The sequence below is a fragment of the Sander lucioperca genome, chromosome 10, assembly GCF_008315115.2.
Source record: "Sander lucioperca isolate FBNREF2018 chromosome 10, SLUC_FBN_1.2, whole genome shotgun sequence".
NCBI lineage: Eukaryota > Metazoa > Chordata > Actinopteri > Perciformes > Percidae > Sander > Sander lucioperca.
In genome coordinates, this window is record NC_050182.1 from 24,439,991 (window position 1) to 24,467,228 (window position 27,238).

General features: G+C 39.3%; 4 protein-coding genes across 9 annotated transcripts in view; 2 read left to right on the forward strand and 2 right to left on the reverse strand.

The window, feature by feature from the left end:
- Nucleotides 1–311: 311 nt before the first annotated feature.
- On the forward strand, nt 312–4,628 carry zgc:92606 (uncharacterized protein LOC100000242 homolog). Of its 3 annotated transcripts, none has more exons than XM_031299571.2 (5): nt 312–542; nt 2,054–2,143; nt 2,402–2,480; nt 3,592–3,710; nt 4,192–4,628. In XM_031299571.2, the coding sequence occupies exons 2-5, from the start codon at nt 2,054–2,056 to the stop codon at nt 4,255–4,257; spliced, it is 354 nt and encodes a 117-aa protein (XP_031155431.1). In that variant the 5' UTR covers nt 312–542; the 3' UTR covers nt 4,258–4,628. The 3 variants fall into 3 exon arrangements, with proteins under 3 accessions (XP_031155431.1, XP_031155430.1, XP_031155432.1); XM_031299570.2 differs by having other exon boundaries at nt 339–363; XM_031299572.2 differs by having other exon boundaries at nt 380–404.
- A 1,404-nt stretch (nt 4,629–6,032) lies between these two features.
- Nucleotides 6,033–11,749, forward strand: si:dkey-26c10.5 (uncharacterized protein LOC563797 homolog). 4 transcript variants are annotated; one of them, XM_031299556.2, is made up of 7 exons: nt 6,033–6,292; nt 6,541–6,639; nt 8,972–9,076; nt 9,366–9,494; nt 10,210–10,361; nt 10,473–10,570; nt 11,235–11,749. In XM_031299556.2, exons 1-7 carry the CDS (start codon nt 6,193–6,195, stop codon nt 11,359–11,361), a joined length of 810 nt encoding a protein of 269 aa, XP_031155416.1. In that variant the 5' UTR covers nt 6,033–6,192; the 3' UTR covers nt 11,362–11,749. The 4 variants fall into 4 exon arrangements, with proteins under 4 accessions (XP_031155416.1, XP_031155415.1, XP_035861846.1 ...); XM_031299555.2 differs by having other exon boundaries at nt 9,366–9,493; nt 10,191–10,361; XM_036005953.1 differs by lacking the exons at nt 6,033–6,292; nt 6,541–6,639 and adding an exon at nt 8,667–8,895.
- trpv6 (transient receptor potential cation channel, subfamily V, member 6) lies at nt 11,696–21,197 on the reverse strand. Its single transcript, XM_031299500.2, has 17 exons — nt 19,452–21,197; nt 19,127–19,274; nt 18,906–19,003; nt 18,692–18,814; nt 17,325–17,465; nt 17,067–17,165; nt 16,740–16,915; nt 16,482–16,628; nt 16,287–16,366; nt 16,028–16,163; nt 15,525–15,611; nt 15,359–15,435; nt 15,108–15,273; nt 14,741–14,807; nt 14,347–14,615; nt 14,089–14,195; nt 11,696–12,300 (listed from the first exon to the last, which is right to left on the reverse strand). The coding sequence occupies exons 2-17, from the start codon at nt 19,255–19,257 to the stop codon at nt 12,045–12,047; spliced, it is 2,160 nt and encodes a 719-aa protein (XP_031155360.1). The 5' UTR covers nt 19,258–19,274; nt 19,452–21,197; the 3' UTR covers nt 11,696–12,044.
- Nucleotides 21,198–23,350: 2,153 nt separating this feature from the next.
- The window catches only part of ephb6 (eph receptor B6), a 45,339-nt gene continuing 41,451 nt past the window's right edge, over nt 23,351–27,238 (reverse strand). The window contains exons 17-19 of the mRNA XM_031299487.2: nt 26,795–26,979; nt 26,523–26,681; nt 23,351–25,127 (exon numbers count right to left, since the gene is read on the reverse strand). Of these exons, the coding sequence (XP_031155347.1) occupies nt 25,022–25,127; nt 26,523–26,681; nt 26,795–26,979 (450 nt within the window). The 3' untranslated portion in view covers nt 23,351–25,021. The remainder of the gene's footprint in view (nt 25,128–26,522; nt 26,682–26,794; nt 26,980–27,238) is intronic.

Sequence of the window (27,238 nt, forward strand, 5' to 3'; positions counted from 1 at the left end):
CACGTTGACTGCGAGCACTTACTGTGAGTTACTGGCATGTGTCTGCACGATCTGTTTACAGAAAAAAAGAGAGTTTTTTTTCTGTTGCAAAAGAACAGTGGAGATAATGCACGTAGCCTTGCTGAGGCGTGACCCGTCGGCCTGGCCCAGTTTCCAGGATCTGCTATTGGCTATTTGAGTCATCACTCATACAAAACGGGGTGTAGACGGACTGCATTACTCATCCAATGAACGCACTACAAACCTGCTCTCGATTCCCTCTGAATGGACAGATTCCGCTGTCAATCTACACACTCGTCTTTGATTGGTCACAGATGTGGTGGGCGGGCGTTGCAGTGTTTGTTGTTGTTTTCGTTCTGCAGAATAAGTAGACCAGTCGACATCTTTGAAATGATCGCATTTCCCTACGTTATGACTGTTTTTTGAGCTAATAATTGTCAACCAGAGCATTATTTTTGAGAAACTTGACGGCATAAGGGACCACTGGAGAAAATCTCGATTTGTCGTGTTTTGCGCCAAGCTTGTTTTTGTCTTTTGCGAAGGTATGTGTACAGTAACGTCTTGTTGATCCGTTAGCCGCAGCTGTTAGCATTGTCGTTGATAGCTAGCACCATAAACAGCTGATTGCGGACAGAAAAAAAACACGCTTTACATATAGACGTAGAGACGTTGGAAGCTAACATTGCTTAATCCCAACGATTCGTGTAGTTTGGTTGTTTTCTGTCTTAAAATGAAGGTAAGTTATAGCTGATATCGATACGGTTGTTAAAAGTGACGTGGCCTCACTTCACGATGACCCCGACCACATATATGAACCCAGAAAATATCGGGACCACAACAATCTGCACACTAAAAGAAAACCCGAAGTGAAGTGGGATGATTTTGGCCGACTGTGAGGGAATATTGTGTGGATGGGTGGTTTCATCGTCAGCTCTACCCAGCGATACTGCTGTTTACTCCACCCACAGTTTTGTTGTAAACATGTTGTGTAAGGTTATATGTAGGATTATTGAAAAGAGAACTATGGTTATTCTGTTTACAAAGGCTCTCATTTATGACAGAATGGTCTAGAGGTAAAATCACGCTAAACATGTATTATATCAATATAAAATATTAAGTACATATGTTTTCTGGAAATTCAATTGAGAATTAAAATCATTGATAAAATAACCAGATTAGAATGTTTGTTGTTGGGCCAATCCAGTAAATAATGTGATCACATGGCCATCACAACCTCTCATAGCCGATCAAAGCTGATGTTTTCAAATGGCTAGTTTTGTTTGACAAAAATTTAAAAACTGAACGATATCAAATTCACAATGATATAACACAAAAAGCAGCAAGTACTTTCATTTGATTTGAGAAACTAGAATGAGGAAATGTTTTGCGTGTTCCTCACTATTTTTGCTTTAAAATGACTGAACCGTTTAATCACGTTTCAAAGTAATTGCAGATTAATTTTTCAATTATTCAGCAGAAAAATAAGAACCTATGTATGGGAAACACTGAAAATGTAGAACCTATACACGTGAAATACTGAATTGACTAATTGCTTGACAAATATTTAATCCCACTGATGCAAAAATCCTGTCAATCCAAAAAGGCCAAACAGTGATACTAGATCTAAAACTCATGGTTAATTAATTCAATCAATCAGTCAGTTGAGTCAATCAACCAAAAAGGAATTGCCAACAATTTTGATAATTGATTAACTCCTTAGCCGTTTTAAACAATAAGAGTAAAAAAAGAAGAAGCTTAACGCAGTCCTTTTCATTGATTTGCAAACAATGGCTACATACAACCAGATAGATAGGGATAGCTTCTTTGTGTTAACAATAATTGAAAAATCTCTTACAGTGTGAAATGTGTATTGTCATACTGGCCTCCACAAAACACTTGATTGCTCTTTAGGTGGCCAATATCTTTTGTTGACTGAGTGCACTGGTTGGTGAAGTCAGCCAGTGCTCTTTCTCCTTTGTCTGCTTGGTAAATAATGCTATTGTGAGGGACTTCATGTTTCCTTGTGTTGTTTGTTTCCTTGTGTTGTTTTCAGATGGGCAGTCAGTACCAGCGCTCAGTAGCACTTGAGGTGAGGAGAGCAGAGGGAGAGAGAGTTCGGGCCAAGCATCCAGACAAGATACCGGTCAGTGTGACCTGGCTAATTTTCTAATAACATGTTATATTTACTGTTAGTGACCTTTTATCAATTCAACTCAAATAGGAAGTTATGTTTCATAATCCAAGACATCTAGACCATTATTTAAAGCCAGTTCTTCTTCTCTTATTTCAACTGTAAAGTAGTGTGAATGTTATTGGTTGTTGTTTAGATTTTGGCACATGAACACATCCTTTCTCTGGTAGCGACAACTGATGACTCTTTTTTTTTTTTTTTTTTTACCAGATCATTGTGGAGAGGGCCCCGAGGTCACGAGCTCCTGAACTGGACAAGAAGAAATATCTAGTGCCCTCAGATCTAACAGGTGAAATACACAAATACATGCCCAGTTTTTCTCTCTCAAATAACTCTCACATCTAGCAATCTCTCGATTTATTGGCCTGGCTGATTTATCGGTTAAACAAAACAACTGTGACTTGGACGAGACCAAATGAAGTTTGGACAGCCAGGTAACTTACTGCTGATGTCGAGTTATTATTTTGTGTTGTACTGTAGCCTATATAAAATACAGCATTTTCAGAGGAGTTGTTTGCTTACTGCGCAATCATCAAGTTGCTGCCACCGGTCTACAAAGTAGCTTGTGTAATAAGGACGTTCCCTGTCTGTGCAGTCAATGCAATTCTTAAAGTGTTTTGTCATCAATTCTTTTAGTAATCAAAACACTGAAGACGATTTTACGCTCTTTGCTTGGCAGGACATGCAGCGTCTCAGCTGAGAACGGGACTGATTGGCAGACGGGCTCGTGTCTCGTCACTCACATTGGTTTGAAGCGGGAGCTATAGCGGTTTTAAAATGTTCATGCATAGTGAATCGCAACTTGTTCATCAAAAGTATTTTATTAGAATCAAAAATGAATGCAATCAAGTAGCGGCTAGACTTAAATTAGGCTGTTTGGCCGGCAGCTGGCGCTTATGGAAAGCTCTGCTCATATCAACCATGAGTACTTAACAAAACCCTTTATATTAATAAAAAAAAGTGTTATATATATTATATTATAAATATTATTGTAAGGAAATATGAAAATCAGAAATGAAAGTAAATTCTTTATAAAACTAAACAAATAGTTTGGTGCTGTGGACCGCACCCCTACTTCCAACGCCTATGATTCCACCTGTGCATTTGCTGCTATGACAAGTCAGAATGTTTGCTCTAAAAAAGGATTGGATAGCCAGACAATAAGCTGCAAAGTAAAACTGTACAGGGCGCTGTACTGTACAGTGAAAATCACTGTTTGTAGTTGTTTTGTCTTTCTGATTGAATCTGATAAAAGTTTTCTTAGTAGTACACCTGTTTTGTTTTCTGTCCTAAAACTGAGCAGTGACATGATCATAACCCACACTTGCTTGGTTTCTTCCTCTTCATATGAAATGAACGTTATCCTTGCTGACCTTCTTGCTCCCCTTAATTTTTTTTAGTGGGCCAGTTGTGCTTCCTGATCCGCCAGCGTGTGTCTTTGAGACCAGAGGAAGCACTCTTCTTCTTCGTCAACAACTCCCTCCCCCCATCCAGCTCCCCTCTCTCTGCTGTATATGAGGTAACTGCACCCATACAGACATGTGTTCACATAAGGATCCTCACACACACATCACCAGAACAAACATATTCAACATTACATTGGCAGATCACCGTCCTCTTCTGAAGCTATTTGTGAGTTTGCCTGCTTATGGCTACATAAATGCAATGTTTCAGATTACACACATTACACACGTTTTCAGCCTTCCCCTCTTGAAACAACATACCAAAAATGTCTTCACAGATGACAGATCTGCTTAGACAGCAATGTTACTTCGCTTTTCTTGATCTCACAAATAGCGTGCAAATACAAATAGTTTTTTTTTTTTTGTCATTCTGAAAGTGGAACCTGTATTATGTTGCATGTTAAAAAAAGCAGTTTGTGTATATGTTGATGTTGTTTAAGGCTAAGAAGATATAAAACCATAGTACTTTTGTCCATCTTATCGAGCAGTTTAATGTGGTTAGCGTATTCATTTTTCTCTTGCCTTGTTGTGTTCCAGGAGCACCATGAAGAGGACCTGTTTCTCTACATGACCTACAGTAATGAGAGTGTGTACGGTGCCTGAGGGAGGACAACTGACTGGAGAAAGAGAGAGAGGGAATGAGACTATCAGAGGGATAAAGAGTTAAGGCTGTTTGTAATGCTTCACACCACTTTTATTCTCTATATTAGTTTTGATAAGTAACTACAGTACATGGTGGGAGAAATGCTTCGCACAAGGCAGAGGGGTCAGTATTTTGGGGTGAGCATAATGTGTTTTAGAACAGACGAGGGGTGAAAAGAAAGAATGAATGCATCGATCGCAAAAGGAAGTTATTGAAATTATGTTGACAGATCTCTCATAATCTTTCTCAGTCTGCTGTATTTAATGCAAATAGTTTTTTTGTAAATTAATATCATAAACCTTTGTGGAAAATAAAGATGAAAATGCATACATTTCTGATTCTGTGTTTATGTTTCTGTATCTGCCACACCCGTGGTTTTAGATGTCAATAAAAAAAGGCTGAAATGAACATTTAAATCAAAACCTTATTATTCATCAAAGTTTTTTATCTTATTATTCAGAGTATTGAGGTGAACCTTTGAATCAAGCCTCTGTCATCACACAGTACAGTGCTTAAATAACATGTTGAAATTGGTCTGCGCTTTTATCATTGTTATTGTGTTTATCTCAGCACAGTCTCTTTTAAACTGTGCCACAAGTCAACTGATTAGAGTTATGTTTAATTTCATGTGTGGATAATGCTTAAACGGACATGTATTACACATAAACTAGTGATGTTTTCAGCGATATCCATTATTTTGTCTCACTTGCAAACACTTTGTGAAAATGTGAACCTCTGGCACACGAGGGGCGGAGGCAGAGCAGAACGCACTGATTCACTGATTTCATGCAAATATCACCAGTTAACGTGATCACCAGCTAAACTGGCACACCGGCATCGCTACGGTCCAGGATTGCTGTTGTTAATTTGTGAATTTCTTAAGTACAATGATCCCCCCTTACCCCCACCAATAAATTTCTGGAAGAAACTTGATACCGTAATTCGGCAGTATAGTTGGAATAATAAACAACCTAGGCTAAAATACTCTACCCTGCAACGTACCACAAACACGGGAGGCCTGGCCCTCCCCAACCTTAAAGTGTACCACAGAGCCTTTCAGCTACGGGCCCTCAGAGTGTGTATGGACCCCTCATCTACAGTCCCATGGAGAGAAATAGAGCAAAACCTCACTGGAAGTCTAAGACTGCAAGACCTTGCCTTTACAGATGTGTGTCCAAAAAAGTGTATGCTAGCCTATGGCCCTATTATCACCAACACATTGACCAACTTTAAACAGGTAGAGGAGCAACTACGCTACACCAATAAATGGCATTTGAACACCCCAATTTGGCACAACATACACTTAATGTCTGGTAACAAACCTTTTGTTTATAACCAGTGGAGTGACAGAGGTATTTATACTCTAGACCAGCTATTCAATGATGAAGGTATGTTAAGTTTTGAAGACCTGAGAGCTAGCTTTGAGGTCCCTAGGACATCCTTCTTCCTTTATCTTCGCTTAAGATCAGCCCTAAAATGTTATGGAGACCGCAGAGGGTGGGGTTTGGGAGAGGGTTGTTCTTGTTCAATTGTGTTTGTCTGTTCTGTATGTTTAAAACCAATAAAAAATTGATCTTAAAAAAAATAACATGTTGAGACTATATGTACGCACACAAGCGCCTGCCCCCAAAGCCACTGAACACTGTATGTCGTTTAGGCGGGGAAGCACAAAGACAGGAGAAATCTTCATGGGGAAGTGTTCTGTCTTTACCGATAAGTTGAGTCACTGGAAACATTTTTTAGACTGTTTTTATAAATAAAAAAATACAACTTGACACATTATTTTTTTGCAACAGGAAATTCAGGCTGCATTACAAAAGGTTACATAACTCAACTGTCAGATGACTAGCTGGGTCTGAAAGACTTCCTCAGCAAATCGAAAGTTAGAGAAACAGATGAAAAGAGCCATGGAGATGCAGGACATCATTAAAGAGGAGGAAAGAAACAAAGAAGATGAAGGAGCAAGTGAACCAATGCTGGAGGTCAAAACTGAAGGTACAAGACATTTAATTTAATCAGGTAACACTTGATAATAACAGTAGAAAATACAAGCTTATATTATATACCGGTTTACAAAAATGTTTTTTTTTTTTTATCACTAATATTTCCAAAAAGTTTAATGAAACACTTAAAAAGGTAATATTAAGATATTTTATATTTTAGTTCATAATACATTTAATATTTAAAAGCAAATTCCAGATGTCTGGTAAAATACGTCTGTCTGTGTCTTTGCCTGGCTATAGAGGAAGCAGAACCAGACCACTACTCTAAACTGCAAATTCCATCTGAGGACATCTATTCAGAAGCTTTAGTTGGTGGCGCTCCGTTTAAAACAAAAGCAGGTACAAAATGTATGAATGTAAAATGTATGTGTTTGATATAGCCTACAGCTGAAACGCCAAAGAAAGCATGTTTCAGAATACCTTCAAGCACTGGTGGGAGTAAGTACATTTACTCAAGTAATAATAATAAAAATAAATAATAAATAACAATAAAACTTAACAAATACTTTATTTTTGTATTTCCATGTATGCTACTGAATACTAAACTACCTTTTGGAGGCAAATATTGTACTTTTTTTTTAAAAAAAACTCCACTACATTGACTTTAGTTACTTTGCAGATTGAGAATGTTTACACAAAATATTAACCTAATACATTATGATGTATCATAATTGCTTAGACTACCCAGCACAGCAGTATATAAAGTTGTGGAAATTAACTCCACATTTACCAGCTGCAACATTAATGATGCTTATACAATGCATCACTAATTATAATCCAGTAATATAGTACATATGATTCTGAAATCTGCTTTCTGCATAATGAGTTAAGTAAGTTGTTAAATGCAGGAGTATTTTTTACAATGTGGTATTACGACATTTACTTAAGTAAAATATTTGAACACTTTTTCCACCTCTGCCTCTACACCTGCTTGTCTTTATGTAGTTTGTATTTTCATCATCATGGTCTCCATGCTACTGTACATAAAAAAAACGTTCTCATGAAACAGATTCAAACAAAAATAAAAGCAGAAGTTGTGAGTCAGTGATTCTGGGAAAAAAGTGTAATTACTATAACATCTTTATTACAGTGATAATGCCCGTTATTGTTTGACTCTTAATAAGAGCGTATTTAAAGACACAAAGCAGTAAGTTGGTGCAGTAGACAAATCAAGTTTAGTAGTCAAGTAGTCATTACTAAAAATCAAATGTAAACACAAATTATTTTTTTCTGGAGTCTTGTTGTCTAAAATAAGCATGTTAAGTTAAAGCTTTAGTGCGTAACTTTTTTTTATATTAACGAACGTCCGTTACATTCAAGCCATTGCCAAATTAGTTGCTACAAAGCTAATTAAGACCATCAGCTCCACACAACTCTCTCTGTATTTCTCAGCATGGCTGTGTTTAGAAAATGGTGTCTGGCGGCGCGCAGAAAATCGAGTGAAGATAATTACCTCTTCTGAAGAGTCCATCATGTTTTTTTAATCCTCCGTGTCCTTCTTGGCTATGTAGCAACTGCGCAGAAGATGGGTGGGGGTGGTGCGCGATTACGGAAGGCTTGCATCGTCTGGATGCGCCGACAGTTTTGTTGTCATTACTTAGAATTCCTCATGGGGGAGACAGACACTACGCACTATAGCTTTAAACATGCAAAGAAACAAATACAAATATATAACATTAGGTTTCTTATCACTACTATGAAATAATTTGTTAATATATAGGCTATATATATATATATATTTCACTTCACTGTCTATTTTATCTCTTTTGTTTTGTAAAACTGATTGCACCAATTCAAAAAAAGAAAGAAAGCAGTGTCATGGGTGGCTAAATAGCACAGCAGTGTGTTACCGTTTTGAACAACAAGCCTCTAATTATAATAGTGATTAAAATAAAGCACACTAAAGCTACTATGTCACAATGTATTATATTTTCCTTAACAGGGTTGAGTGAAACTATCGCCCCTTTCTCTACAAGGAAAATAGTCTTTGTTTTTAAGGTTCAAGTGGCAACAACAAGCTCTGTGTTTTTTATGGCCCGGTTTGACTCTACCTTTATACAAACAGCCCTGCACTTTAATCACATATTTAAAGTTTCAGCTCTGTATCAATGACTATATGTTCTGTCTGTGAACTGTGTTTGACACAAACACTCGCCTGAAATGACCTCAGGAAACAAATCCTATCTGTTGTTTGGAGTACAACGTCTCCATAACTATACAGTATCTGTCGGCCACTCTCACACACACTCACTCTCAAAGCAAGAGGCGAAGAGAGATACAATAAAAGTTTTGGAAATTGAAGGACAAGCAGAGCACTGTGCCCCATGAATAATTTAGGAATCACTGAATGTCACATTGCCATGGCGACGAGACAAGGAAGGAGGAGGGGGGCGTCTTATAAAAGCACTCAGGCATGAGTCAGCAGGACAGACAGACCGAGCAGGACAGGGTAAACAAGCTTCATCACAAATCCCAGGACCCTTTTCGCCATGTACATCAAATTCTGGCGCAGTTATGGCGAGGACAAAAAAGATGGTGCCAGTGAAAACTTGTCACCTGAGTCCAAGTTATCTGTTGAACTGGAGGGGGAAAAAGGTAGGCCAGAGCCTTGATGGTTGTTTGTGTTTGTGCTCATTCTCAAATATCTTTCTAACATCAGGCTGTCTTTCAGGCAAACAGACTGAAGGAAACACACGTCTGTACCGTGCTGCATGTTTGTTCCTCACCATAATCTGCCTGGTCCTGCTGCTGGTCGTCATTATCCTCAGTGTGAAACGTGAGTATCTGCAGCAATGGATCATGCCAGAAATGTAAAAAAAAACCAACAACAACAAAAAAAAACTACTGTCTGGAATCGGTTTGTAGCACCAAAGCAGATCATGAAAGGATTGTAGGTTTCACTGGGAGTGCAGAAATAGAAGAAATCGCTTTGCTTTTGTTCTATTTTTGCTCCTAATAACAGAATGATACAGGAAGAGATAGTGTTCCCAGTGGCTCTGCTGCAGCCTGGGGGCATCATTCTTTCTTTTCCCTTATAACTCCTCCCACTGTACTCTGTTTTCTAGTCCAAACTGGCTCCACAGTCTGCCCAGAGAGAGAGGAAACAACAGGAGCAGACAGACAAAGTCCTCCATTTGCTCCAACATGCAGCTACGAGGAGTGCCAGGCTCTCCTCCCCAACATTCAACCACAACGTGAGTGTGATACCAGGTAGAAAAATGTATGGTAGAAAACCTTGCACAAGCCAAAGAAGCATCTAAATCAAAAGACAAACAAATCATACTTTATTTTTAATCGCAATTAATGTTTCTGGTGACAGTTCTGCTTCCACAAAGAGTTTTTTAAACAGGCAACAGAGGAAGTTAGTTCACATGCTTGTTTTTTAGAGAACTGAGAATGTTTAATTAAATAGAAACCAGGAATCAGATGTCTTAATTGTTTCTTTTTAGACACAAATCATTTGAGAGTGCTATGTGATTACACACAGTATACGCGTGCATGTATGTGCAGTGCTCTTGGATGCCCCTATAGTTAAAACATTATAAAGTGCCCCCTGTGGTGCGCCAATGTGCAATACAACTGAATGAAGTGCTCTTACAGTGGAGAAAACATGATGCAGTGCCATAGGCTGCCCTACATGCAAGAAAATTCTCTGCACGCTGGTCCCCCACCACATGCTGCTGGTAGCCTTTTAATTTTTTTTTGCCCCTTCCACTCAGACAGCCTGAGTTGCACTGCATGCATACAGAACATATGGGAATAAAATGTAATTAAAACAATAAGGAAAAAAATAAAGCTAATTAAAGATACAGAAAAGAAGGAAAAGCTTCACTGTTTGTGCAATTTAGTCCACATTTGAGTGACCTTTTGTTTTCCTTGTTTTCTGCACTGAACCGTCTCTCCTTGCAGATCGCAGCTGTCAGCAGTGCGCTGATGGGTGGCTGACTTTAGGCCGGTCGTGTTTTTTCCTGTCCACCTTCAGGCTGAGCTGGGACGAGAGCCAGAGTATCTGCATCTCCAAAGGAGGAGCTCTGGCTGTTGTTACCAGCCAGAGAGTTCAGGTGGATCTGATATCAATCTGTTCCCTGACCATGAAGTATAAACATGCATTACAAATAGTAATTTTGGCACAGTATATTTTTTGTAAATGTCAGTGGTGTTCTCCCTTCTAGAGTTTTCTGACTAAGCAAGGGAAAATGCAATACTGGATCGGACTGAGACGCAAAGAAGCCACATGGACCTGGGTCAACAACACTGTGCTGCGAGAGAGGTGATGAATGATTAATGAATCAACTAATCATCTATCTATCTATCTATCTATCTATCTATCTATCTATCTCATAAGATGTGGGCTAGTTGTAAATATGTGCCAGTTTTATGTTTTGTCAATTCATAAAGAGCAAGCAAAATATAAATGTATATATTTATATTTTGTGGAATTGCTCTTTATGTAGTTGACACTTTCAGTAAAAATATACACTCTATTCCACTTTATTAGGTACACCTGTACAATCTGTTCGGCCTTTGTAAGTTATGTGTTTATTACTGAGGTCATAGTTCAAGATGATGTTGTACTATACTGCATTATATTTAGAGGTGTTTCTATTTTTTTGTCCTATAGGGGGTCAGAATATTAGAAACACCTCTGACCACCACTATACTATAGTGAACTATAACCTTAATGCCAAAACATTCAATGGAATTTAAACATTTTAGAAAGCATCTTCATACAGATATATCATGGAAAGACTCTTGTATTGAAGTGGATTAGATTGTAGCCTACAGGTGTACCTAATAAAGTGGCTACTAAGTGTACATCATAGTGCAAAAAAAGAAAACAGATTTATTCTCTCTCCACATTTCCTAAAAACTAATAACCACAATGTCCTGTGATTACAATACAATAGTCAATATTATTTTCTGTTGTTTACCAGTTATTGGGCAGACAACACATTGGAGGGGGATTGTGGGATCCTCAGCAGTGAAAGCCCACATCAGAAGAACTGGATCAAAGCTTCCTGCAAAGACTACACCTACTTCATCTGTCAGGTGCAGCTCTGACAGCTTCTGTCTCCTTTTTAACAGAAAAATGAGCAAACCAATCCTCTGTCAACAAGCATCAAGTCCTCCATAACATTTCTAATCATGTCTCTTTCCACTTCACACTTCAATCAGTAATATCCAGCAAAGAAAGACAATGAAGCTTTTTAGATTATAGTTTTATGTGTAACACTTGAAGAAATTATTAGTCCGATTTTATTGTATTCATTATATTTTTGTGTAGACTTATTTGTATTCTAACATGTCAAGCGCTTATAAGCACTATTTAGGGTACTTTACTGTTATGATTCTATGAACTGCTGTTTGACTTTTTCCACAAATGAGGGCCAGTAAGTTTGTTTCAACAAGGTTTTATTCTGATATTAAAAAAAACGTTCATACAAATACATAATAAGTTGAATGTCTGTTTCACTTTATATTAGCTGAGCAAATATTACTGCTACCGTTTTATACTATACTACTACTACTGCTGCTACTGTTTTATATAAAAAATAACACACTCTTTTCTAAAGCATAATACTGCTGGAATAATTGCACAGTTGAATGTATAGACAGATTGGGTCGGTTGAGTCCTCGTCTTGCAAGTATGTTCATAGACACTTTACGTATACTTTATATGTTCAGGACTGTAAGATAAAGGAAGGCCTTGGAGAATGCTCTTTAGGCTCAGGCAGAATCTCTTCCTAAACATATTTAATGTCCTGGTCCTCCTCTGGCTCTTCCTGCTCCATCTCCAAACCCAAAGCGCTGTGGCGAATCATCTGCCACCCTGTCAGAGACCTTGCATTGTTTTTAGGTCTGAGCTTGGGGGTTCCTGAGATGGACCCCTTTATCGTGTCAAACTTTTCCAATCCCTCCTTTTCCTTTTCCTCGTCTTTAGAGAAAGCCTTGACGTAACGCCGCATCTTTTGCAACATTGGGTCGTTTCTGTCCTCAACCCTGCAAAGATAGAAGAGTGAAATGGCACTCAAATACTCTCACTATGTTTTTTTTTAGTTTCTTTATTTAAAAGGGACAACGCACATTAATTAACATGAGCACAAAGTCCAACATGTAAATGTACCAGATATAGCCATGCAGTTTAATTTTCCTGTGCAGTCCCTAGCAAATTGATGGCTTGAAAACACTAGATAAGAAGTAGATATGTGAACTAACAACATGATGTTTAAAAGGGCAAACCAGTAATTTGGTATAGCGCTTCCCTTAAAGGAACACACCGACTTATTGGGACTATAGCTTACCGTATCCCCCAGAGTTAGATAAGTCCATACATACCCTTCTCATCTCCGTGCGTGCTGTAACGCTGTCTGACAGCGCCACCGGTAGCTTAGCCTAGCACAGAACATGCAGGTGAATGGTTCCACTAATCCTACTGCTCCGAATTGTGACAAAAGTGACAAAATAACGCCAACATGGCCTATTTACATGTTGTGATTTGTAGAGTCACAGCGTGTACAAAAAACAACGTAACATGAGACACAGCCATATTCTAACCGTAAACAAACCGGGAACTATATTCTCAGACAGGCTTGCTGCAAAGCAAATCATTCCGCCCAAGTATTATATTCTTCCGCCTGAGAATATAGTTCCCGGTTTGTTTACGGCTAGAAGATGGCTGTGTCTCATGTTACATTGTTTTTTGTACACGCTGTGACTCTACAAATCACAACATGTAAATAGGAACATGTTGGCGTTATTTTGTCACTTATTCGGAGCAGTAGGATTGCTGGAACCATTCACCTGCATGTTATGTGCTGGCCTGATGCCACTGGAACCGTTAGACAGCCTTACAACACGCACGGAGATGAGAAGGGTATGTATCGACTTGTCTAACTCTGGGAGGTTACCGTGAATAAGATAAATTCTCAATAAGTCGGCGTGTTCCTTTAAGTTGGAGGAGTCGGAAGAGACAAACCAAACAGCAGAAGCCAAGCTATCCTGACTTTTGATCGCTTTATGGTGTTTTTTGCCCCCAACTGCTCCTTCCAGGCAGCACTGTGACCGCTGCCTTCAAGGCACCTAACCCTAACCTTAACCTTAACCAGTGCCTAATCCTAGTGCCTACCAGGCAGCGCTGCCTGGAAGGCGCCGTTGGGGGCAAAAAACACTGATAAACCTTTTGATCACTCATATAGGTCAAACTTTAGAGATGACTACATTTCCCATAATGCAAAGTGCAGTCCGTGGCACTCTGCCAGGGGGCCTGTGAAAATTATTAATTTAAATAGATTAATTTATGACAAAATAATTTGTTTTTAGTTTTTTTTTTACAAAAGGCGTCAACATAGTTCAACAAATATTTAAAATTTTAAATCTATAATAGTTCATGGATTACTTCTAACAAACTAACTCTTACAATTTGCAAATATGTTTAATACATGTCTAATATATTTCTAATACATTTCTCTTGGGTTGTTCTTTCACTAAACAAAGAAGTGTAAAAAAAATAGTAAGCCTAAAATGTTGTCACTAAACTGAAATTTCCAGATGCAATATACCTGTTGTTTACATTTTTGCTATTTAAGGGTGTTTTAAAGGCTCTGGAAACCTTTTCTTTTTTTGATAGGGTCACACATGGACACATTATTTTCTACCAAAACGTTTTTGTTCTTTCACATGAGAAATTTCCGTACATGTTTTTGACTGTGCTCTTCTCTATGGTTTGAAGTGGATGGGACTTCCAGGGGCTTTAAAGCTTCTGTTTCTGTTACTGCAGTACTGTCTTACCTGAGATACCAGCGCTCCCTCAGACCGTAGTTGAGCCCACACACCCCGAGCCGAGGCCACAGGCAGCGGGGCAGCCTCCTCTCCAGCATCAGAGTTGTGGCTACCACCTGTACAACATCATTACAGCTTGTAACCATGACAGTAATGCACAGGGACATGATAATTATGGTGTGTGTGTGTGTGTGTGTGTGTGTGTGTGTGTGTGTGTGTGTGTGTGTGTGTGTGTGTGTGTGTGTGTGTGTGTGTGTGTGTAGTTACCTGAGTCCTCCAGAGCTCATCTCTCTCCTGGGCCACCCTCCAGTGTGTGTCACTCATCATGGCTATCAGTAGATTTAGCAGAAGGATGTAGGAGACGACAGAGAAGGTGCAGTGCAGCACGTAGACGATCGGGTGGGTAGTGATGGTTTGGTCCACAGGGAGATCTATGAGGCCCACGCTGAGCTCAAACTGGGAGAAGAGGGTGATGGGAAAGGAGCGATATGCAGGAATGGAATCAGGCTCCTGGGTCATATACACCATCCACAGGGCTGAGAAAACATTTTTTTAAAGTATGTGAGAGAGTAGAAAAATATAAATTATCTTATTTCAAGAATTTCTTATCTCACAAGCTGCGTGAGGGCTTGTTTGTATATGTTGCCCAGAATATACTCACAGGTGGAAAAACCAATGAGCACAATGAAACTCAACCACATGAACTTGGTCAGGTCTCCAAATATAATCTAGGGGGAAATGAGACACATGTTAGGTCAGTCTGCAAACACAAATAGGTGAACCTCAAAAACCAAAACAACAACTGAAAACATCTGCTTCAAAACATTTCGGTACAGGTGTGTGTGTGTGTGTGTGTGTGTGTGTGTGTGTGTGTGTGTGTGTGTGTGTGTGTGTGTGTGTGTGTGTGTGTGTGTGTGTGTGTGTGTGTGTGTGCATGCATGTGTCAGTGTGCGTGTCTGTGTAACAAACTACTATTTCTACATGACTCATGAGCTCCACTAGCATGCACCACTGTGACTGAGTCCTACCTTCTGTATCATGATGACATAAGGGCCGAGCATTTCAAAACCTCGGGCGAAGAACATGACATTGCTCCACCCGAGAACTAAACACACTGCCATCACCACAGCCTCTCCCTGCACGTCGCAGGTTCTGAACACACACAGCAGCACCACCAGGCACGCATAGGTGATACTGGTCAAAACAACAACAGAGAGGTTAAAGGGTATTTCAGGACAGTGAGCTTTATTATACTGCTAAGATGGGTTTTTCGACTCACAGGATAACATGGAAGGGGCCTCCCAGTGCTGTCTGGCCAAAATAGCGCTTTGCCCCCACTCTCAGTATGTCAGGGATCTGTTGGAAGAAGGAGTACAGGTGAACGTGGCAGTGCAACATACATATACACAGTATGTATGAAGATAAAGCATGTTTCATAAACTTACCTCTAGCAACAGGATGACAAAAGCTCCCAGGATGCTGATGATCTCACCCACCAGCCGCAGGTTGTCCTCATGTGTCACATAACTCTCCTAAGGCATGGAGAGAGGAAATATAGATGTACTAATATTAAAAGCATATTATTATTAGACTACATGTCATATGCAGGTGCACAGTTTGACATTTACACATGCACAGTATACATATGAACAGATACAGTCCAACTATGAGCTAAAGTAGAGTTTTTGTAGTTCATAGTATTTGTGTGATATATAGCTGTGAAATAAATATAGTGAAGTAAAAAGTACATAGTAGTACTAAAGTATTATGTACTTTGTTAAGTAAATATACTTAGTTACATTCCACCACTGTTTATTGTCCTGTATATATATATATATATATATATATATATAAATATATATATATATATATATATATATATATATATTTTTTTTTTTTTATAAAAAATAGTTTTATGTGGTCATACTAAAATGTCTAATTTACACACATGAAATGTTTTCTGGACCCGGATGGTTTTGTCCATTTCTGACTGTGTGTAGTTCTCTGGAGCGTCCTTCAGAGGGCGAAATGCACAACACAATGTGAAGGTCCCGATGTACAGAAGATACAGTAACAGCAGCAGCCTGACACAGGAAAATAAGAAATAAAAATGAAGAAAAAACAAAGAAATAAAAGAAATAAAAACACTGTTAAAAGACTGGACATTTGTACGGTTCAGATATTTGACTACAGATATCAAACTTTACCTGAAGTAATGTTTTCCATACATGTTCCACTTCAGACTGACCAGCTGCCTCACAGGGGTCAACTCCAGTATCCTTCTTGCCTGGACAACAAAACAAAATCAGCTTTTAATTTCTTCTCTGCATCACATCATTCATCATTATTTCTGTCCAAACAGTCAGTGATTTCACCGAAATACAGTGCATCTTGTATTGTACCTCTCTCTGGTGACCACCCACGATGAGCTCCAGCACTGACATGTCGTCGGCCCACGAATCTATCTCCGTCAGGTCATACAGGTTAGAGGTCAGGGGGCCCAGACTCCACTGGACTACACGCCTTTTATTAACCAGGTGCTGAAACGCCTGAAAGAGACAGAGGGAATCTCAGCAGTGAGGATAGGATTAGTGAAATAATCTGCTCCACCTTTCATGTTTGGATTTCACACTGTGAGCCCCCCCCAGGGCTTCACTCACCACAATGTTTCCCTCTTTGGCAGCCAGTTTAAAAGGCGTAAGGCCTCGGTTGTTGGGCACCATGTCGAGTGGCACTGACTGGTCCAGCTCTGCATCGCGTGCCATAATCAGGTCAATGGCCTGGCACGCAATCGTCTTATTGGGCTGCAGAACCAAAATGTGAAGCGCTGTGTTACCTAAACAGAAAAACAAGTGAATAAAAAAAGAGTGTAGACAAGGAACAAGAAGAGAGAACAGAAGGCCATTAATAATCAAAATATCAAGAAAGATGTAAAGTAAGACTGTACTCTTCTCTGTAACTCTCCTACAAGAGGACGTATTTCATACCACGGTAATCCTGGCCCCTGGTGCTGGCCCCTGCGTCGATCACCATGGAGATAATGTCCTCGTTCCCAGCACACGCAGCAAAAGACAGGATGTGCTCACCTGTTGACCAAATGTACATTTTGAAAAACACCATCTGTTTTTGTGTCACTTCGCACATACACATACATTTTTGCATACACATTAATTAGAAGCAATTTGTGGTTCATTATGGCTAAAGCCACCCCATTACCCGATTTTACAGTAAGCATGCTGATTTACCACAGTATATGAGTCCTCCTATCCTCTTCCTGAAGTACAGACCGGTGACTCGAGGTGTAGCCACGTCACCCCCACGACTGATCAGATGATGAACCAGATTGATGTTCTGATTCACCACAGCGATGTGGAGAGGAGTAACACCTGAGACAGAGTAGAGAGAGCAGTGTAAATCAGTCCACTATAACCCAACTGTTATTAATTTCACCTGTTGTGTAAGTGAGGCTCACATTAAAGGGGAACTATGCAGTTTTTTTTAGCTTAATTTACCTTAACTGAACAGCTTCGGAGTCATTGGAAGGATTATATGACTTTTTTCGATTTGAATGATGGTCGTCTCGCTCCCCCCTAGCGCCTGTGAGCTGAAAAATCACCCTTGCAACTTTGGGCCTCAGCGTCAGGAAGTATCGCGTGATATCAAGTCTCGCGATGCAATGAATTGCTTCACGGCACTGCACACATACACTCATTCAGGAACCGGCTAACAAGGTAGCGATGGAGTTTTTCACACTATCGTCATGGCTGAGCCGGCAAAAAAGAAGCAGAAAGCTAGGAAAACATTGTCGGTGGAACAGAGAAAGAGGAAACGGCAGACTGACTGAGCGAGGAGTCAGACACAAGTAAACATAGGAGCTGCCAAATATCTATTCCGAAGCTGTAGGGGGAGCTCTATAGAGAAACCTGTGAGCAAAAAGCGAGAAAACAGCGAAGCATAGTGCCCCTTTAAACCCATGTGTGTCTCTGTGTTAATAGTCCTGTTTGAGCAAAATTGGTTATCTTGCTAAGCTGTAACCAGTGGTCAAATCCACATTTTAGGTGTTAAAACGTTGACTCATACGAAGTGAGAAAGTGGTTTGACTGGAGTAAAAGTTGAGTAATAACAGCTTTGTGTAAAGGTTATGTTTGCTGTAATGCTATCAAATGCTCATATTCGCTGTCAATTAAAAATAAAAAACAAAACTTCCGTCACCTTTAGAATCTTAATAAATGCTTTTTGTAAATTGTTTTTTCGATGGGAACCTAAACTTTACATGTATATAATCTATCATAAATCTTAAAAACAATTATTTACATGAAATGTTTCTTCATTTTAAGATTTAAGAAGCCCTTGTTATTCAGATAAAACAAAATGAGCAATACATCCATATTTGAAGTGATGTAGTACAAAACACAAGAAACTGAATGGGTTAAACTTCCCTCAATCCTCTTTCATCTTTAATATTTTATCTTATACTGTCTGATACATTCTACCTCATTTTCTTAGTTACCATAAAGCTGATAAGTTTACATGTGAATATGTACACTAAAATGTAAACCACATGATGTGTGTTTGTGCTTGTTTCTGTGTCTGTAAGTTTCTGTGTGTCAACCTTGGAAGAGCTCAGACGTCATAGGCTCGTTGATGAGTTCAGGAGCTCCGTCCATCAGAGCCATGGCAGCTTCCAGGTTATCAGCCATCACAGCAACATGAAGCGCTGTCTCACCAAGAGCCCCTGAGTGAGAGGATTACAATTTCACACATTACAACTGACACTGCACTACTCTGAAATAACAACATTCACAGTTCACAGCAAAGGGCCTTACCTCTCTCAAAGATATTAGTGGAAGCACAACTCAGCAGTTTCTTGATGGAGCCGACACTGTTCTTTTTAGCCTCATAGAAGAGAGGAATGTCATTTATGCTGAGGGACAGACAAAAACAGCACATGTATTCAATTCAAACAGACTAGGCTTTACACCTGCATGTCATTAATTTAGACACAGTCTAATTCATTGTTGGAAGCAGTGGAAAATTAGTTTCTTACTATTTTGTGTGGAGCAGAAATGTCTCATCCAACATCTCGTTCCATCCTTTCTTGTTTTGAAGACGAAACCTCAGCTGGCTCCACCAATGGTTGAGCTCACTCGGAGCAGATCTGGCCAGAGACGGAGACATTGACACCTGATGTTTGACTGGAAGAGACAAATGAAAGAGTGAGAAACAGTGAATTAAAAAAACATACCAATGAAACAAAGTGTAGAATCAGACAGGCTTCATAAAGGCCTTAACATGGACTATTTTATACAGTTTTCAAAATAAAGTACAATAAAACAAATGAACAAAAAAATAAGAAAGTGTCTCAATCTCACCCTTAAACAATACAAGTGCTGCTCCTCAACCTCTGTCATAACACTCTGTCAAAGTTGGAGACCACACCTGTAAAATGTCCCTGAGGAGAAGTGAAAACCCTTGCTGGGTTATATATGACCTCAGCAAGGAGGGAGGAGACATGTGGAGGGCTTGAGAATGAATGGGTTGGAGAGGGAGGATGAGTGATCAGTGGACAGGTAAGACAGAGAGAGTGAGGTGGTAATGAGCAGGTAGACTTTCACCACAGGTCAGGAATCCCACAGGGAAAGTTGCACTTTAAGGTTCAACTCACTTTATCATGCCGATCTGAAATTATCGTATGTATTCTGTCACCTTAAAAATGCAGTGACAATGGTCCAGTTCCTAATCCTAGTATATCTCACTGTTATCACCAGGCCTATCTGCATTCCACCAACTACCACCAAAACCTGCATGGCCACTATGACAATTTGGCAACATCATGACAATTAACACATTGCTGTCATTGTTTCTAGTGAACCATTAAAGGAAACCTGTTTGGAAATTGCAAGTTTGTATGTCTGAACCCGGGTTTGTAATTTAAACCTAATATTGAGGCATCGGCACAATTGTCCAGGCTGCATTATTTCTTTTAGTGGGCCGATTTCTCCAGGTGAAACTGGGATTGTTTGGTGGAGTAATTTATGGACATTATGTCTGATTTTCCAACATCTTGTACAAACACAAACTAGTTTCATTCACAATGATTTAACATGTTAAGCACCATTGATGTGTCAACAGGAATGATCACAAACACGGTAATTGCCACATTACAAAGACCATAATGATCATTTGCAGGCTAGAAACATCATGTCACTTTACCTCTCAATGCAGAAAACAAAGCTATATGCTACATTTCATTTTGTGAAATTATCAGTCTTTATTCCAGGAGAGTTCATTTGGCAAAAAAATAAATAAAAATCACCCGACTGAACCCGAATCACAGATTTCATTTCCACACAATTATTTGTAAACTGCTGAATCAGTCAACTTTTACAACATCTCTGGTTATCTGATGTAGTGTTGCAGGTGTTTTGCTGCACTATTTATGGGTCATGACTAATAAATGGTGGTCGACCACAGGATAAACAGGGTTTAGGAAGACTCTATAGGAGGCCCTGTTAATGGTTGCCGATGTGGCCGTCATTTAGTATTGTGAAGATAATAGCTGTTTACCAGACGGAGAGCACCATCTTTAAGTAGTGTCATAAAGACCAGTGGTTTCCACTCTGTGAATGTCTTTATAAAGAAATAATAACACCATAAAAACATGATTTTGTGGTTTGCATGTCTACTGTTTTTGGACATACGTACTAGCAGTTCTTTCACAACACTTTGTTAATTTGAGTCAAGACACCACAGCAAACAACTATTACAGACATCTCTGGTACATGTATGACAGATCCTGAGAGTGACTTAACACAATAGAGCTCAATTATCATTATTAAAACAAAAGCATCAAACACAACATATTTTCAAGGGGTTTAACATGCAGTCATCATATATATAACTTTAGCTTTCTATAACATAAACTTTAACTTAACCCCTAAACTTTCCATATTCTCAATCTTTCTCAATTGCCATTTATTTTCTGATCGCACAATGACATTAAATGGAAGATTATTCTCATAATTCTCTATAATTCAGCATTTGATATTCTCAGTGATAAAAGAAATATTCAGATCCTTTACCTAAGTCTGGAATTGAGTCCAAAAAAGTTAAATAAAAGATCTGCTGTTTTCTATGTAAACCAACTTGTTTCTGAAAAAGTACCTCAGCATTGTACTTAAGTAGTACTGTACAATACTACTAGTAGATGTATTTGCTTACTTTCAACAAATGGATATTTTCTGTGTTTGGAAATGTCACAATATGGACTATAATTTAAAATAAAGTTGTGAGTTGTGGGTTTGAACAATATTTGGCCACTCAGCATGCCTTTGTAAAAAAGACGTAGCAGTCTCACATTGAGACAATATGAAGACCAGTTACTACATTACAGTTAGATACAGTAAAATACAACACAATGCCAGCTGCATCGGACTGGCAGAATAATGTGTAAGCGGTCTTGCTATCAGTCCAGATCTGCTGTGCTATCAGCAACAGCGGGACATGTGGGAAACAGTCTGTTCTTGGCCTGCTGCTGATCCCAGCAGATCCCTAACTCAGATTTTACTCAAACCTGCTGATCTGTGGAACCTGAATAACACGGAGTTTACTCTTTAACATGGTGAGGGTGAGATATCAGTACATCAAGGTGTGCTGGTTTTACTGTAAAGTGTCTTTGAGTACCATGTAAAGCGCTATATAAATATAATGTATTATTATTTATTTTGTAGCTGCATTAAAGCTTATATATTTCTCAAGTACACTGCTTCTTCATATAGAGAATAAGGTAGCATGGATGAATCATAGCTGAATTAAATGGCCTTGCATGAATTTATAGTTTGAACCACATGAACCTGTTTATTAAACATTACAGTATATATATATATATATATATATATATATATATATATATATATATATATATATATATATATATATATATGCATTGTCTGTTCATTTGTTGTGTATATTTAACACCAACCTATCAGGCCACGAGAGATATGTTATTAAAAAATGCTACAAATTTTTTTTACAAATGCTCCAACTATAAGTTGCTTTTCATTAAGTGTTGAAAATGTGAATGCAAGTTGTGCTGACTCTCGTCCAGTAAAACCTTTCTCCTATATTTTCTACTTAACGTTAGATAAGCAAAAAAATGATTTCATCACATCTCAACATTTATCAGATGTATTGCCATTAGCAAATGTTAGCATGCTAACACACTAAACTAAGATGGTGAACATGATAAACATTATACCTGCTAAACATCAGCAGGTGAGCATGATCATTGTGAGCATTGTTGTGGCCCGAACCGTACTGGAAACCCGATTTGTTCAACGCATGTGCAAAGATGGTTGAGGTTAAGCCTTGACCTCGAATGAACATGGTCCGGATAGACCACTTTACCAGTATGTAACAGGTTTCCGGTACGGATTGGGTACTTATCTGATGCGTAGTCTCGCATTGCCAAACCTATCACCACAGCGCTGTGGAGTCAGCTAAAGTCTCGCTACACCACACATACATACTAGGATAGGAGTAAAAAAACAAACACTCTGGGCTGTTTGCATTTCTTTAAAGTTTATAGAAATGCGACTGTGACAGTTGTTTTGGGTGGTGCTAAGCTCCTCCGGCAGCGGTGGTGGCTGTGCAGAATAGTCTCGGGAAGGAACTTTTTATGCTAGAACATTTTCACACTGCAAAAGAAAATGCCATACAATATTAAATGTAACTGTTAACTTTAACTAAACTGTTGTGTGTACGTGTGTACTTCATCCATAGCAATCCTCTCATATCGGTCACCAAACGTCCCAGTTAGATAGTGAATGCTGTAAACATATTATTTGTAAATCTTTACAAACATTCCCCGAAAGAACCAAGCAGGCCTACCTTATTGCACGATCCAAATTTTCTTCAAAACTTGAAAAAAAAATGTCAGCGTGTAGCTTGCTTGCTCGAAGTTTGTTGTTGTTTCCCAAAGCGAAGGGATTTTGAGAACAGCAACACAGAGAGCGGAAGGTGAGCGGCAGGCAATTATCCTGGAAATGTACTTCCGTCGATCCAGACTATCCTAACCATAACCACTCAAGATCAATGCTAAGCTCACCCATCTGTCTAACCACTCATGTCAAGAAAAGTAGTGGGATTCATAATGCAATAGTGACAAGCATGTTAGTATGCCAACATTAGCATTTAGCTTAAAACACTGCTGTCTAGCAAGTACATCCTGACAGAGCTGCTAGCATGGCTGTTGACTCTTGTTCACCTTTTTGAAATGTAATACATGTATCTAAATGTAAATACGTTTTTTTTTTTTTTTTTTTTTTTCCAGTGTGTGGGCCTTTGTTGCTACATGACGGGACTAACTTGTACACCTTTACTACATAACAGCTTGTTTTCATGATTTTCTCTTTCATAAATTTACCCCCAAATACCAATTGGAATATTATCTTCTTTTTTTCTTAACTCGAGTGCCTGGTAAAACAATAAGGTTTGATTAGGGTAGATAACACACAAAATAAGAAGACAATACCAACATATTAAATAAACTCATATCATTTATTTTACAAATTTGCACAATTATGGAATAGTGGTGAAAACTCATACAAGTAAACACAGCTAATGTGTGCAGCCTGACACACATGCACACGCACCACATGCACACACACACACGCACGCACACACACACACACACACACACACACACACACACACACACACACACACACACACACACACACACACACACACACACACAGCGTCATGTACAGCCCAGACACACAGGTACATACTTACAAAGCATTTCGCCTCCTTCCTTCAAGTGTAAATCAGATCCGATTTTGTCCGTCTTTCCCATTTCACACATTCACAACGCTTCAATGACTCAGTGTCTTTACTCTAGTAATTTAACAACAAAAAAAGGTGAAGTGTGAAATGTACACACAAAGGTGGGTGCTGTTCAGTTCTGTCTTCATCGCAGATGGACGTTTGTGTTTGCAGCTGAAGTGAAGTTTGTAGTTTTACAGTACATGAGCTCTGTTGTCGCTGAGAGACATGAGAGCGAGAGTGAGTTTTACAAACTGAGTTGCTCTCAAACCCTGGATATGTCTTTAAAAGAGGGAAACATGGTATTTTTTTGTTTTCTAGTTTTTACAATGTCATGGCAGTGATTCATATCTAACCTTGGGGTTTGCAGTACTGATTTTGGTCTGGTGGTTTATATTATTTTGTTGGAACAATTGAACAAACTGTACATTTTTCTAAAAGCTAATGGTAATACCTTGGGCAGGTAAACCATGGGCTGCTAGGTAGTTCACTGTTTTCTTTTTTTGCTAACAGTCTCAGCATTTGGTGTTTTAAGTAAAGAGGAAGTGATACAACTTTACAAACAACTCAAAAAAAAATTTGAAAAAGGCTTTGATTGTCTTCACGCAATTCTTTGTGTGGAGAGATCTCCATAAGTATGTTAACAAAAACATTTTTATAGTTTATTTTGTACCAATGAGGGTGGGGAAATTGAAAAGTTTCAGGGGGGACAGTAGTGGGAAGAGAAGGTGAGAGGTAGGATTGAGATCGGTGAGGAGAGAAGAAGGCAGACAACAATAAAGTGAAATCTAGTGAAAAACATTGAGGAATCTTTAAAGTCCTCCTTCTCCTCAGCAACACCCTAACTTCACTTTGACCTGAAATGCAGCTCCCATAGTGCATCCCTCCTCTGTTATTAGTCGTGACATGAGTGACTGGCAGGAAGTCTGATCCTCTTTTTCCCCCCTTCTGGTTGTAGTGTCGGTTGAAGTTTAGAAGAATACACAGAGTGGCACTCAATGCTTTTCTTCAAACAAAAGCTGATTCTCTTTTTGTTTTGGCTTAAAATGTGCTCCATCAAAATGAGGAAGGTGAAAACCACAGAAATCTGTGGCACAGGTTGTTCTGTGGGTGGATTTCACACCTCCACCTGCCCCTGCGTCAGATAGGCTCTGAGCTGCTGGGCTGCACTGACGATCTTCCTCTGGTGCCCCAGCAGGTTCACCCCGAGATTCTGGACATCACTGAAGAAGAGAGCAGATGAACCGGGGAGTTTAGTTCAACACTTGAGCTTGTTGTTTGCCCTACCTGATACTGAAAAGGACAGTACTGGTGGGTTTACATGTGTTAGTCCATAAAAGCCTGTGGTAGCACAGGTATTTTACTGACGCTTAAACTCATTAGTCTTAAAGCTTCTCTTTAATACTTTGGCTTCTCTTTATTTCTTTATTTATTTCATTGAAATCCAATTTATTTTCCTACTATTCGCCTTTTAAAAGTGACATACACATAGAGTTTCACCTACCTACTTATCAAAGTAATTTAAAGCTATAGTGCGTAGTTTCTGTCGCCCCCATGAGGAATTCTAAGTAATAACAACAATTTTGTCAGCGCATCCGCATGACGCATGCCTTCTATGATCGCGCACCACCCCCACCCCTCCTCCACACAGTTGCTACGTAGCCAAGGAGGACAGGAGGATTAAAAAAAACATGATGAACTCTTCAGAAGAGGTCATTATCTTCACTCCGGACGACACCAATTTCTAAACACAGCCATGCTGAGAAATACAGAGAGATTTTTGTGGAGCTGATAGTCTTAATTAGCTTTGTAGCAACTCATTTGGCAATGGCTTGAATGTAACCGACATTCATTACTATAAAAAAGTTACGCACTAAAGCTTTATTAATAAGTAAAACTAAGAAATGTCAAGGGGGCCATACATATCCAAAGCCAAAGATCCTTAAACAGTCAATCTCCCCCCATATAATGATATGAATGATATATGAACGTGAACAAATGTCTGTACCTTGGTCACCTGATAACAACTAAACCATCTACATGATAACTGATCGATTCTGTCTGCTGTGGAAGGCCAAAAGATGTGGCTGTAAGCTTCGGAAACACAGAGTAAGTGGACCCTGTGTTGAGAATTTTCTTGTTAAGTTGCTGTTTCCAAGGTCAAAAATGAACATTTCAGTTCAGCTTTTACTCAGTTTGTAAAAATATACAAAGTGTTGAGCATGAAAATTCCCTCTTGACCTTGAAAAAAGAACAGAGAGTTTGCTCAGCTGTCATGAAAACTGCCTTTAGAAATATACAAATTTCAAACAGACAGTTTCAAACAGTGATAAGAACGTATTTCTTGGTTGTAGCTTCCAGGAAACTGACATCCACGATTTAAACACTGCCCAAAAGTGTTTCATTCACAAATTATGTAAATGGTTAAAACAAACCTTGATGAAAACAAAAGGCTGCCTAAAGGGTAGGACATCTATCCTTAGATATGCTTTGGGAAATGGTGGGCAGTAACATAAACTCTACATCATTTTCAGTTACAGTCATAGATTAAAAACAAACACAAAGTCACTATTCTTCTTCTTTAACTGAACATTACAGTAATAACCATCTATACTCACTCCATGTTGAGCATGCTGACTCTGTCTAATGTGTCCAGGTTTGCCTGATCAAACTCATCCTGATATCGCTCCATCCTCAGCGCCTTCAGCCAATCACTGACTGTTGCCACTGACGTTAAGTCTGTGGGCGTGGGGCTCAGCAGGGGCTGAGAGCAGCTTCTGTAAAGGGGGGGGGAGAATGTCACAAATGAGAGCGTGAGGGTCCATAAATACAGCTGATTGTTTCATCACCCGCTGCCTCTGATATGTTTTGCCAAAAGCTGGTGTCTCACCGAGTTGGCTCCACCTTGAGGGAGGCAGGGTGCCTGATGAGCCGATCCAAGGAGGACAGGAGTGTGTCGAAGCCTGGCCGGTCCCCTCGATCAGCCTGCCAGCACTGAAGCATCAGAGAGTGGAGGTTGGAGGGGCAGTTGTGGGGGGCAGGGAGACGATACTGGTCTGCGACTGCCTTCATCACCTGCAGAGACAGTGAGAGAGACATTAGACATGAGCAGATGGTGTGAGGAGTCTTGTGTAATTGCTTTACATAAAAGGTCACAGACCACTGAGGGCTTGTAAAGAGGGATAAGAGAACATTTTGCAAATTCCAGCTGCTTGGCATTTTGTCACCACTTAAATGTATCTGTTAAATCAAGAGGAGGGGGATGGTGGTGAAGTACATTTATTTAAGTAGCTGTCTGGTACTGGTAGTCCCATGTTTTAAGACATTACACTTT

Coding starts and splice junctions, on each gene's coding strand:
- trpv6 (XM_031299500.2), bottom strand. CDS start 19,257: ATGTCTCCGTCTCTGGCCAGATCTGCTCCGAGTGAGCTCAACCATTGG. Junction 16,629..16,739: donor CCAAAGAGGGAAACATTGTG/GTGAGTGAAGCC, acceptor TGTCTCTTTCAG/GCGTTTCAGCACCTGGTTAA. Junction 15,436..15,524: donor TTGTCATCCTGTTGCTAGAG/GTAAGTTTATGA, acceptor TTCTTCCAACAG/ATCCCTGACATACTGAGAGT.
- zgc:92606 (XM_031299571.2), top strand. CDS start 2,054: ATGGGCAGTCAGTACCAGCGCTCAGTAGCACTTGAGGTGAGGAGAGCA. Junction 2,144..2,401: donor AGCATCCAGACAAGATACCG/GTCAGTGTGACC, acceptor TTTTTTTACCAG/ATCATTGTGGAGAGGGCCCC. Junction 2,481..3,591: donor AGTGCCCTCAGATCTAACAG/GTGAAATACACA, acceptor AATTTTTTTTAG/TGGGCCAGTTGTGCTTCCTG.
- si:dkey-26c10.5 (XM_031299555.2), top strand. CDS start 6,193: ATGAAAAGAGCCATGGAGATGCAGGACATCATTAAAGAGGAGGAAAGA. Junction 9,494..10,190: donor TCCCCAACATTCAACCACAA/CGTGAGTGTGAT, acceptor GTTTTCTGCACT/GAACCGTCTCTCCTTGCAGA. Junction 10,362..10,472: donor TTACCAGCCAGAGAGTTCAG/GTGGATCTGATA, acceptor TCTCCCTTCTAG/AGTTTTCTGACTAAGCAAGG.